Source organism: Neoarius graeffei, chromosome 2 (genome assembly GCF_027579695.1).
Source record: "Neoarius graeffei isolate fNeoGra1 chromosome 2, fNeoGra1.pri, whole genome shotgun sequence".
Lineage (NCBI taxonomy): Eukaryota > Metazoa > Chordata > Actinopteri > Siluriformes > Ariidae > Neoarius > Neoarius graeffei.
In genome coordinates this window covers 86,899,215-86,912,408 of record NC_083570.1, presented here as the reverse complement: position 1 = coordinate 86,912,408, position 13,194 = coordinate 86,899,215, and the positions used below count along the sequence as shown (strand labels likewise).

General features: G+C 42.0%; 1 protein-coding gene across 2 annotated transcripts in view; it reads right to left on the bottom strand.

Moving 5' to 3' along the window:
- The window catches only part of LOC132881994 (TBC1 domain family member 9B), a 75,779-nt gene extending 63,384 nt beyond the window's left edge, over positions 1-12,395 (bottom strand). For both annotated transcript variants that reach the window (XM_060915134.1, XM_060915135.1), the window contains exons 1-5: positions 12,140-12,395; positions 5,860-5,970; positions 3,245-3,363; positions 2,911-3,139; positions 2,452-2,710 (exon numbers count right to left, since the gene is read on the bottom strand). In XM_060915134.1, coding sequence (XP_060771117.1) covers positions 2,452-2,710; positions 2,911-3,139; positions 3,245-3,363; positions 5,860-5,970; positions 12,140-12,257 — 836 coding nt within the window. In that variant the 5' untranslated portion in view covers positions 12,258-12,395. The remainder of the gene's footprint in view (positions 1-2,451; positions 2,711-2,910; positions 3,140-3,244; positions 3,364-5,859; positions 5,971-12,139) is intronic.
- Between the last annotated feature and the right edge of the window lie 799 nt (positions 12,396-13,194).

Sequence of the window (13,194 nt, the reverse complement as noted above, 5' to 3'; positions counted from 1 at the left end):
GATTTTGGGGGGAAAAAAAAAAAATTCCAAATTTTTACATTAAAAAAATTATTTTGACTTAGTTTCTAAGAGCAATGTTCGTTTCCGGAGCATATATCCAAAACTATTCATGATACAGATTTGAAACTTGGTGTACATATCAACAAGGTGATGTAGATGTGCCTTTTCATCCGAAGAAATTTAAGAAATTTTAAATTTGTCATGTTTTCATGGAAACAATTTCAGACTTGATCTCTCAGGTTAGTCTTCGGGGTAGGTTTTGCTTCGGAGCAGAACTTGAAAACTGAGTGGTATGGTCTTGAAAGTTGGTATACGTGATGAAGTAATGTATATGTGCCTTTTGAATACTAAGAAATGTGAGGAATTTTAATTTTTAGCTCACCTGGACCAAAGGTCCAGTGGGATTATGCCCTGGGCTGCTGAGGTCAGTGTAAAGAGGTAGGGTTGGTTGGTTGGTTTCCTGCAGCAGAACTTGAAAAATGTGACAAATAATATCTCGAAACTTGGTATACAGTTGGTATACAGGACGGGGGATATACAGTAGATGACTGTCTTCTTGTTAATATATAAAACACACACATGCAGCAATAAATCTAAATGTTAGCTCTTTACAGTTAGCTTGCTGGACTTCAATAGGCCGATATTTGGCCCATGATCTCAGTTTAGGTGATGAGTTATAGATCTATATTCTCTAATATGTTTGCGGTAAGATTAATTAAAACGAACAATCCCAATGCACCATGCTATCGCGACAATTTGTGCAAAATACAGACATATGATCAAAGCTAAATTTATTAGATCAATGTTGACAGTCAACACAAATCAATCCTGCATCATCTTTCAAACTTTTCCTTTAAATTAGTTTAATGCATTTAAAAGTTTTGCACAAATTGACTACTTGAATGTGAAAACCTGTCGGTGGATTTAGTAAAGCTGTCCATTTTTGCTGTAATGTCAGCATTCAGCATGGTGCATTATTCATGAATAATATCGTATTAACCGGGAGAGTAAACGTTAAATGTAGTTATACTGGGCCTGCTACAAACAGAGATGTTAACTGGTAGCAAGGTCTACATTTAGGATTAGTTAGTTGTTTTTTTCGTTTTTGTTTTTTTACATACAAAATGGCCTGCACTGCTTTGCAAAATTTTTATACTCAGCATGTTTAGAAAAACAACCCTGGTTATTAAATTTACTCTCAGCAGGTCTGCAGCTGAATGCAGAGATTTTTTAGAGATTGATAAAACTTCTCATTATCTCTAGCCACTTTATCCTTCTACAGGGTCGCAGGCAAGCTGGAGCCTATCCCAGCTGACTACGGGCGAAAGGCGGGGTACACCCTGGACAAGTCGCCAGGTCATCGCAGGGCTGACACATAGACACAGACAACCATTCACACTCACATTCACACCTACGGTCAATTTAGAGTCACCAGTTAACCTAACCTGCATGTCTTTGGACTGTGGGGGAAACCGGAGCACCACGAGGAAACCCACGCGGACACGGGGAGAACATGCAAACCCCGCACAGAAAGGTCCTCGCCGGCCACGGGGCTCAAACCCAGAACCTTCTTGCTGTGAGGCGACAGCGCTAACCACTACACCACCATGCCGCCCCATTGATAAAACTGATAGCACCAAATAGAACAGTAGAGAAATTATATTCCTGAATATATGCATTGTGTAAAACTGTTGCAGAGACGATCACTTAAAATGCCTTTGTTAGAAGTCAACTCTGATAAATGTCATATATACTATTATTACATTACAGGCATTTAGCAGACGCTCTTATCCAGAGCGACGTACAACATACCTAGAGCAGCCTGGGGAGCAGTTGGGGGTTAGGTGCCTTGCTCAAGGGCACTTCAGCTATCCTTGCTAGTCCAGGGAATCAAACTGGTGACCCTTTGGTCCCAAAGCTGCTTCTCTAACCATTAGGCCATGGCTTCCTCCATTATGAAGCATTGTATTAAACTGGTTAACTAAAAAGTTTCACATTTACTTCCTTTATAAAAGTAATCTAACTTGCATAGTTGCCCAGTATGGCTAATTTTGCAGGACAGATTCTTTGTTTATGGTGATGTGTGCAAAATTGCCCTAAATGCACAAAAAAATTGCTCATGAGAAATCACTGGCACCCTGCCCTCTTGGAAAGCTAGCTGGAACCCTGTTGGAGCACCCCGACAACTCAAAATCAAGAAAGGGGGAGCAGGACATAACACTCAACAATGGGAGAAGAGAAAATTATTCTGGTTGGCAATAATTCCGTTATTTACGATCCAACACTGAACAGTTACCATGATCAATAAATGAAACCGCCTTTCTAAAGTGATAGATGATTACGTTACCCTAGCAAAATGAAGTTGTGGGCACCGCCAGCACAAAAAAAAAAAAAATTTATTGTAGTGACAGGCCTTGGGGGGGGGGGGACGACACCCCACAACCCTCTCACCTTTTGAGTGCAGAAACATTTTTGAGGGTCTTGCAGGGTTTGGGGAGCGACTGGTCTGCCGAGAAGCCTTCATTATCCAGCAGCTGTCTCATGGCGATATTAGCCAGCTGCTCCATCAGTTTGAACGTGTCGTTGATATTGAGGAACATGGAGAAGTAGTGCTCTGTGTCCCGAGTGCTCACACGCACACTCTCAGGGAATAACAGTGTGGCATTCTTATCTAATTGAGTCACATCCGTCCACTGTACTATCAATGTCACTAAAAAGGCAGAAAGGAAGAAATAATGAGTTTTTACACTATGCAAGGAACATTTCCCCATGGCCTGAAGCGATGCACCTCTTTAAAATAAATGACATTAAGTCAAGAACACTACTCACTCAGTCCTCCATTCATTCTGTCCAAATTACATTAAACGCTTACCCTTCATCTGTAATTTCTTTCATCTTTCATCATCTTACCCTCTTTTCCAAGCAGGAAGGAGTAGAAGCACAGGTGATTGACAGAGAGGTAGAGCCAGCCCTGACGTGGCACTCTACCCTTCCAGTAGCTGCACGAGTAATAGTTCACCAGCTTCTCCTCCTCCGGCATCCCAAACAGCTTCCGCATCTTCAGCTCCGCCTCCCGAAACTTCCCACAATCCTCGTCTTCTTGCGTCTGACGGCTTTTATTCTCCTCGGCAATGATGCCCTGCACACAAACAGGCCGACTGAGGGTTGCTTACTGGAGTCTCTCCAGGTATACAAGCCTGAAGCTGGACTGGTGCAATGTGAGTGACATTTGTTGAGAGTTCACCTGTATCTTGCCCTTGACAAAAGTAGTGATGTCTTCATCGTTTTCAAAAATGGAGAGGGTCTGCAGTAAATTAGCCTCCAGCCATTCCCAGTGTTCTGTTATCTCCTTGCGAGATGAGCCTGATGACATACAGACATGCAATGCAAACTGATAACAGAAAGAAGTCCATTTGGGTCACATGATAGCCTCAACTTATCTTTTTACCCTGCGAGTTTATGAAACCGTGCAGGATTTGTCAGGAATAATTGCATTTTTATGGAATTTTAGTAATGCCTTTCATGAACCAGTGAGCAAAAGCATAGATGTAATAAAAATGAGTCTATAATTAGCACTGGATTTATCATCCTTCTATTAAGTATACAAATAAAAGGGAAAAGACAGCGATACTGGGTGTGCAATTCTTTAAAACCAAAACAGCAACAGCAGCTCATACAACTGCTCCAACAGTACAGCGACAGGTTTCAAAAAGTAATCCATGACCAGAATGTCAAGGATGTAGTAGCTCATGTGGCCTGTCATCAAAATCACCATGACGACCAAAACACCAAACAGAACTGAAATGTGACAAAGGACCAACCTCCACGGCAAATCGTTTACAAGAAAATCAATAAAAGGACTAAATTTTGTTCCCCAAGGGAAGATCTAGCCAAAACAGTCAGAACTGAGTTTGCATGATAAATGAAAGCGATGCGATTCTAGTCAGAAGAAAATTTGAGTTGACCTAATTACTAATTTGTTAGCAAAAAATTGACAACACAATGACCAAGGTTTGTGCACAAGGCCTAATTCTTTCAAATAAAACAATCAGAACTGATCTCCATTGAGAACTGAGGGAGGGGATACGATTTAACTGAAAATGAACAAAGCTGTAAACAAATTGTTTACAACAACAAACGACCAAGTTTTGTCCCCGAGGAAAGATCGACCCAAAACATCCATCAGAACGGAAATCAGGTGAGAACTGCGAAAGGAGATACAATTCTAATGAGAAGTCCCAAAATTCATGAAGTTGACCTAATTAGCAGTTTGTTAGCAAAAAATTTGACAATCCAACGACCGAGTGTTGTGCAGAAAGACTAGTTGTTTCAAATGAAACAATCAGGGGTGGGTTTACCAAAAGGCTTTTAACGCTAAGAGCATCTTAACTGGGAGAGAGAGTTCATTGTGCTGCTCACTCTACCACTTAACGATTATCTTTGTGGTGTGATGCTTTTGGGAAACTCAGGCCAGAACTGAAATCCACTGAGAATTGAGAGCGGAGATGGGATTTACCTGAAAATGAAGTTCTAAGCAAATTGTTTACAACAGGAAAATCAACAAACGAAACAACCAAGTTTTGTTCCTCAAGTGAAGATCTACCCAAAACATCGATCAGAACTGAAATCGGATGAGAAATGAGAGAGGACATACGATTCTAGTGAGAGACCTGGAAAATTTGGCCCAATTAGTAACTTCATCTCATCTCATTATCTGTAGCCGCTTTATCCTGTTCTACAGGATCGCAGGCAAGCTGGAGCCTATCCCAGCTGACTACGGGCGAAAGGCGGGGTACACCCTGGACAAGTCGCCAGGTCATCACAGGGCTGACACATAGACACAGACAACCATTCACACTCACATCCACACCTACGGTCAATTTAGAGTCACCAGTTAACCTAACCTGCATGTCTTTGGACTGTGGGGGAAACCGGAGCACCCGGAGGAAACCCACGCGGACACGGGGAGAACATGCAAACTCCACACAGAAAGGCCCTCGCCGGCCACGGGGCTCGAACCTGGACCTTCTTGCTGTGAGGCGACAGTGCTAACCACTACGCCACCATGCCGCCCCTAATTAGTAACTTGTTAGCAAAAAATGACAGACCAAGTTTTGTGCAGAGTGACGAGTTCTTTCAAACAAAACAATCGGAACGGAAATCTGTGGAGAACTGACGCAAGAGATACAACTTAACTGAACTGTGGACGATGGATGCCACGCCATGGCAATAACTCATCAGCCTTATGGACAGAGGAATAATGACTCATAATGGTAACACGACAGCGTAAGCATAAGTCCCTATAAACACAACCGGCTAATTAGAGTCAGATCCAAGAATTATTGATTGTTCAGCCATGGATTCTCATTCATTGCTGAACAATCAATAATTGTTGGATTGTAATTTATTGAATTGTAATTCAATAATAGTAGAATAAAGCTCTGAAACAGGTCTGCATCTCATCCAAATTGATAGAGCTCTAAAAATACCGAACAATGCATCCTTGATGTGAATGCACTCATAGAAATGGATGGGTTTCATTTTTCTTGAACATTTTAAATGAAAAAAGAAATCAGGTTTGGCATGAGCAGGGCTTTAATGTCTTCTAGGGCTTGACGACATCACTCTGAATACCCATGTAGGGGAGAAAAATAACAATAATAATAATAATAATAATAATAATAATGCTTACCAATGACAACAAGTCATGATTCAACCCCCTCTCCCCTCTGCTAGCTCTTATCAAATGATTCATGCTACAAAATGTTCTTTGACTTGAAACAATCTGAGCATCTGGTCAAGTTGTTCAAACTGCAAACATCAGTGACTGTTCCTGACGGAAGGAGACTGATTACTGACCACAGGCAATGCTCCAGAAGAGCTGAGAGTCTCCTGTCTGGTGAAGGATTCGATATGGAGCCACACGAGCACTGGAGTCCAACACAACATCCAGAGTCCCAACCAGAAGACCTGAGGGAGGGACAGAAAGGAGGAGAAGAAAAAGAAGAAGAGAAAGACTATTTCACACTCTTCAAAGTTACACCAAGCCGTTATCTCCTACTGCACATTAAAGAGCTATATAAAGAAGGATGAAAGTGTTGTGGTGTGGAAAGTTCACTGCCTGGGTCAATAACCCTGTGCCAACTCTATTTCTCCTCCTTCACTCATCCACACTCGGGCATTCTCCTGCTTATTTTGTTCTGACTCAGATGTCTGCGTGAATGGGTTAGTTATGTTTAATTCACAATAACGTTATAGATTACAAACAGTACCTCCCTCCCTACAGCCAGAAGAAAGATGGATGGATGTCAGTACTCCAGATTTAATTTCCAGATTAAATTAAAATGCAGAAAGGCAAAACCATTTCAGCAAACCAACAAAACACCTTCAGCCATGTTCTGTAGAAATATTAACACTCAAACTTGACCATTTTTCACCTTTCATGCTTCATACAGTTTTTCCAGGTCTGCCTAATGACCTCTAACTTCTGAATTTAATTTTATGACATGGCATTCTTAAGATTCCCCTGTTGCGTCATATGAAGCATTCCCACTTTAAAAGAACAAAGACAACTATATTCAAAAAAACCAAAACCTGACATGATTTTTTTTTTTTTAAATGAACCAATACAGACTCCGTAACTGATCCTCTGTTGCAGCTCATCACATGCATTTACGTAGCTTATTTACCCCAAACCAGAACACATACAAAGGGAAGCATTTTCACCAACCTGCTGAGATTTCTTCTTTCTTTGGTCTAATTAGTGAACTGACTACATGGCTTGTTTTTTAAAAAGGTTCAAAATAAAGCCAGCGTGAAATAAATAAATCAGTTACATCTTTCTTTATAGTCATGAACTCTTCATTAATCTTGTATTCAGCATCAAAAGGTAACTGTTATCATTCAGTCATGTTAGCTCTGACCTTATTCAGGCTTCTGCAACCAAGGAAAATCTAGCTAAACATTTACAAATTCTATCCTGGTGCTACACATATTATATTAGATGAGACACACTAGCACGATATTCCAAATAATCGGAATATCATGGAAAAAGTTCAATATTTTCCACTAGTTATTTAAGAAAGTGAAAATGTAATATATTCGACTTCTGACATGCAAACTCAAATGTTTCAAGCAGATAATTATGGCCTGTAATGCAAAAAAAAAAAAAACCCTCAATATTACAATTTTTCATTTTGAGTAAAACAGTATAAAAATACCATGTATCTCTCGGCCTAGTTCAGTACACGCAACCACAATCATGGGGAAGACTGCTGACTTGACAGCTGTCCAAAACATGCTCATCAACACCCTCCACAAGGAGGATAAGCCACAGGTGATTACTGCTGAAAAGGCTGGCTGGAAAAGGTGCACAAGAAACAGGGATGACCGCAGCCTTGAAAGGATTGTCAAGAAAAGTCGATTCAGGAACTTGAGAGAGCTTCACAAGGAGTGGACTGAGGCTGGGGTCAGTGCAACAAGAGTCCCCATGCACAGACGTCTTCAGGAAAGGGGCTAACACTTGTCGCATTCTTAAATATCAAGCCACTCCTGAACCAGAGACAACGTCAGAAACACCTTACCTGGCCTAAGGAAAGAAAGAACTGGACTGCTGCTCAGTGGGCCAAAGTCCTCTATTCGGAATAAAATAAAATTTGAGTTTCATTTGAAAATCAAGGTCCTAGAGTCTGGAGGAAGAGTGGAGAGGCACAGAATCCAAGGTGTTTGAAGTCCAATGTGAAGTTTCCGCAGTCTGTGATGATTTGGGGTGCCATGTCATCTGCTGGTGTTGGTCCACTGTGTTTTATCAAGTCCAAAGTCAATGCAGCCTTCTACCAGGAGATTTTAGAGCACTTCATGCTTCCATCTGTTGACGAGCTTTAAGGAGATGCTGATTTCCTTTTCCAGCAAGACTGAACACCTGCCCACAGCACCAAAACCACGATCAAATGGTTTGATGACCATGATATTACTGTGCTTGATTGGCTAGCCAACTCGCCTGACCTGAACCCCAGACAGAATCTGTGGGGTATTGTCATGAGGAAGATGAGAAACACCCGACCCAAAAATACAGATGAGCTGAAGGCTGCTGTCAAAGCAACCTGGGCTTCAATAACACCTCAGCAATGCCACAGGCTGCTCGCCTCCATGCCATGCCACATTGACACAGTAATTCATGGTAAAGGAGCCCCAATCAAGTATCGAGTGTACAAATAATACTTTTTCAGAAGTTGGACATTTCTGTATTGCAAATCCTTTTCTGATTATTTCCTAAGATCATTCTAATAATTTGAGATACTGGATTTCTGATTTTCATGAGCAAAAGCCATATTCAAATACTTTGCTTACATCATGTTTCGCATGTGCTATTTTTCAGCTTTCCAAGGAGGAACATTCCCATAATCTCACAAGCAGGTCAATAAATCTTTAAACCATTTACCTTGCTCAAGGTGAGTTTTTCTTAAAATGTCTTAAAGCAGATACACAGAACCATGGCCTCACTTTCATTTATAAATGCCTTGAGACCTCAAGAATGGCACAGGAATAGTTTTAAGCGTTAACAATAAATCTAATATAGTAATTTTTACGATTAAAAGTGATTCATATAGGTAGCGGTCTGAGTGAATGACCTTGACGTCTGTGATGTCACAGCAGGAAGCCTATCGTTCTCATCGCCATTTCCGCTATACTAAAACACAGAGCTGACTGCAGCGCCGATCCTCCATTTTGAGCTAATTTATCGCCATGCCACATAGATGTGTTGCTGGCAGGTGCAGCAACATGACAGAAGGTGGATTTACGTTGCATTCATGGCCCAAGAATGCTCAAACTGCAAAGATTTGGACGCGTTTTGTGAGAAGTTCACAGGCATATTGGGTGCCTATGAAGTGGTCTCTCCTCTGCTCTGCACATTTTACTGAAGACTCGTACGAAACCTCTGATCTGTTGAGGAGCACTGGCTATAAGCCCATATTGAAAGAGGGTGCAGTATCAACAATTAAATAAAACTACAAGAAAAGGAAAGCAAGTTCAATTGCACCAGTTCTCCTGGAGTGAGAGTCAAGGGTTGTTGCTAAAATCCAGGATGGAATGGGACATATTATCGCTCGGGCAGTGACCTCCCCGTGGTTGTTGCTAAAACCAGTGACATCACATCCCGGGTTTTAGTAATTGCCTGAGTAGAGCAGTAATGGCAGAGTACTCAGTATGGAGAAAATGGAGAATGAGTGGACCAGCCGTCTGATTTCTCCACTAGATACGCTTGTCTCAGCAGCAATATCTTGCCCTCAAGTGGAAGAAGCGAATGAACGGAAAACAGAACAAAACAACTGAAAGTCAGATTGTTTCAAAACAATCGGCCACAAGATCAGCCTTCAAGAAGCGAGAACACAGATGAGTAAGCTCCGACTCTCATTTGGATACAAAAACAACACTCGTTTACCTGCATTTATATTAATACATGTAACTTGTATTGTGTTTCAGTTACCGGTATAAGATTATTTAATTTGATTCAGAATGTGATTGTCTCAGTTCATCTGATTATTTAATTAGCCTTTTACATTTTATCAGTGAAAACACATGCATGGTGCATAAGTTATAACACTCATCCTGTTTTAATGAGAGTCAACCCACAATCACTCAGTGCGTTTACATGCACATAGAGAAAATCAAATTTCTGCCGTTGCTCGACTGAAATCGAAGTTCTAAATGCCATGGAAACACCTTAGCTAGGCTGAAATTGAACCGAACTTGATTTCTCGGAATCGAGCTACACGACCTAGATTATGCGATTTTAGCCGAGCTACTTAGTGCATGTAAACCCTATCGAGCTACGTAGTCCAGCTACTTACTTCAGCACTGCCCCTTCCGGAAGTGACGAGACCACAAGCGGGAAACCCAACAGCCTCGGTCGGCATGACACTTCAGATCAACTTAGTGCCCATTTTATTAGGAACACTTCTGCTCATACATACAAACACTCTTCTTGTGAACACGGAACTGATAACTTTGTTTATACTCTTGAACAATGTTGCCAGATACTGCTGATGTTTTCCAGCCCAAAATATGTTCAAAACCCGCCAAAATGCACTTAAAACCGCCCAGTTAGGCAGGAAACCACCCAATCTGGCAACATTGCTCGATTAGCTCTTCTTCATGACGACAACCGGAAGTGTACCAACACGATGGGGCGTGTAGCGCCACCTGTGGCTCGGGTGCACAATGTACCTCACACAATAGCTCGATTTCATTGTGTGCATGTAGGATTGGATTTCTCTGGCACCCCTGCTGGGACCCTTAGCTCGATTTGGATGTGCATGTAAACGTACTGAATGAAGTCAAATCAGTCTTAGGCCAAGTTTACATTAGACCGTATCTGTCTCGTTTTCTTCGCGGATGCACTGTCCGTTTACATTAAAACGCCTGGAAACGGGAATCCGCTAGGGTCCACGTATTCAATCCAGATCGTGTCTGGTCCGGTGCTGTGTAAACATTGAGAATATGCGGATACGCTGTGCTGAGCTCTAGCTGGCGTCGTCATTGGACAACGTCACTGTGACATCCACCTTCCTGATTCGCTGGCGTTGGTCATGTGACGCGACTGCTGAAAAATGGCGCGGACTTCCGCCTTGTATCACCTTTCATTAAAGAGTATAAAAGTATGAAAATACTGCAAATACTGATGCAAATACTGCCCATTGTGTAGTTATGATTGTCTTTAGGCTTGCCATCCTTCCACTTGCAAGTGGTAAGTGACGCGCATGCCCGATATGCACTGGGATCACACACACAGCGGCTCAGTCCCGAATCACTGCTCGTGTGCTTCACTCGCGCGCTCTATGAGCTGCGCAGGGCCGGAGTGCGCACCCTCCAGAGGGCACTCGCTGTTCAGGGCGGAGTGATTTGGAGCGCAGGATGCCTGCGGAGCCGAGCGTATCCGTGTATTGGCGTTGCTGTGTGCACGCGAATCGTATATTGGCGTTGCTGTGTGCACGCAAATCGTTTTAAAAATGTTAATCTGATGATCCGTTGATACGGTCTAATGTAAACCCCACCTTAGTTGAGCAAGTCGGTAACGGTATTTCTTACTTTCACCATCAATTATTATTTATATGACTTTGGTCTATAGCTGTAAAAGGCCTCGGCCTTAAAACCGGTTACCGCTGTGACGTCACGCACTCAGGGCTGGCTGGCTCAGTTCTCCAAAAAAATGTGCATATATATATATATATATATATATATATATATATATATATATATATATATGCAGCATGCAAGAGTCAAGGATGGAGATACTATCCACTCAAATTTATTTAAAAATAAAAGGTTCTGTATCTCCTTTAACTAGTTTTGAACTTGACATTTTAAATGTAAAAAAAAGTGAGCATTTGATGAACCTACATGTGAAAACAGTATTTTAAAAAAAAACTAATTAAGAATTGTATGCAGTCATTTGATAAACTATAAAATGTGTGCATTCACAAAAAGAGTAAAAAAAAACAAACACATCCTGCAAATGCAAATCAAAAATGCATTGCCTCTTTTGCACATTAGTATAGTTTAACAATATATATTGTAATCCAGAAAGCCCTGTCTCCATGTGTGCATTTAATTAAAAAAAAGTGCCACTGTGACTAGAAGGAACAGGAAAATAAATCAATCAATCAGTCTTTATTTTTGTAGTACATGGTGAATATTCAGGAAGATAAACATGACTGGAGCAGAGTTTGTTAGCTAACTGGAGTTAGCATTGGTTACATGTTAAAATTGTTAAGACGACGTATAATTTGTGCAGCAGAGAAAAAAAAATATTAACCAAAGAGAAAGGGGGGGACTTGTACAAGTGCTGAGACGTCTCAGTGAACCATGTCAGCATCAGCTAACAAACCAAAACACAATGAGCTAGCTCATTAGCAGCTCAGGTCACACAGCAGAGACGCGTTAGTTACATGGTGTCATGGTAAATACTGTGACTCCAGGCTGTCTTTTGCTATTGGCTGGTCATTTTCTGAATTATTAAGAGAGCTGAAGATCTTTGAGTCAGCTGGATCTAGACAGATAATAAGCAGGACAGAGCCGAGTGTTAGGTTTGGAAAGATAGCATGACGCAGAGAGAGAGAGAGAGAGAGAAAGTGTTTACCGGTGATGCCTCCTCCTTTGCCGTGTCCCTTCCTCCTCTGCAGGATGAAGAAGGGATTGGCCCTCTCACTCACCCACAGAGCGTTAGCAAGCAGCACCTCCTCCGGACTGATCCACATCCTAATGGCGGATAAATTCTTCCTATAAATCGCGCCCTCCGAGTCCCTTTTACATGAGTTTAAAAACTAAACCAGCAGCACAAACACTGCTCGCTGCCTCCTGTTTGTGTTTGTATCTACATGGGCGAGAGCAGGAGAAGGCGGGCGCTAAGTGATGACGTCAGCAAGCAAAATGGCAGACTACTCAAACAAATTTCAAAATATATACAGATAGAAACTGCTTCACACTCGGGCAGGTCTGCGTAAAGAAGCTCAATAATAATAATAATTTCTTGCTTGCTTATAATCAGATATATCTCCTCATTATCCTACATATCTTCTTTGATGTATGTCTGTGAAGATTCTCAGTCATCCAGGTCATAGTAAACTCATCTCATCTCATCTCATTATCTCTAGCCGCTTTATCCTGTTCTACAGGGTCGCAGGCAAGCTGGAGCCTATCCCAGCTGACTACGGGTGAAAGGCGGGGTACACCCTGGACAAGTCGCCAGGTCATCACAGGGCTGACACATAGACACAGACAACCATTCACACTCACATTCACACCTACGGTCAATTTAGAGTCACCAGTTAACCTAACCTGCATGTCCTTGGACTGTGGGGGAAACCGGAGCACCCGGAGGAAACCCACGCGGACACGGGGAGAACATGCAAACTCCACACAGAAAGGCCCTCGCCGGCCACGGGGCTCGAACCCGGACCTTCTTGCTGTGAGGCGACAGCGCTAACCACTACACCACCGTGCCGCCCCCTCATAGTAAAATGTGGGTGGTACAAGAAAGCAACTGGACTTGCTTGAAGATTCTTGAAGACGTTTCACCTCTCATCCGAAAGGCTTCTTCAGTTTCGGATGAGAGGTGAAACGTCTTCAAGAATCTTCAAGTAAGTCCAGTTGCTCTCTTTTACCACCCACAGTTTACTTCTTTGATGTATATCT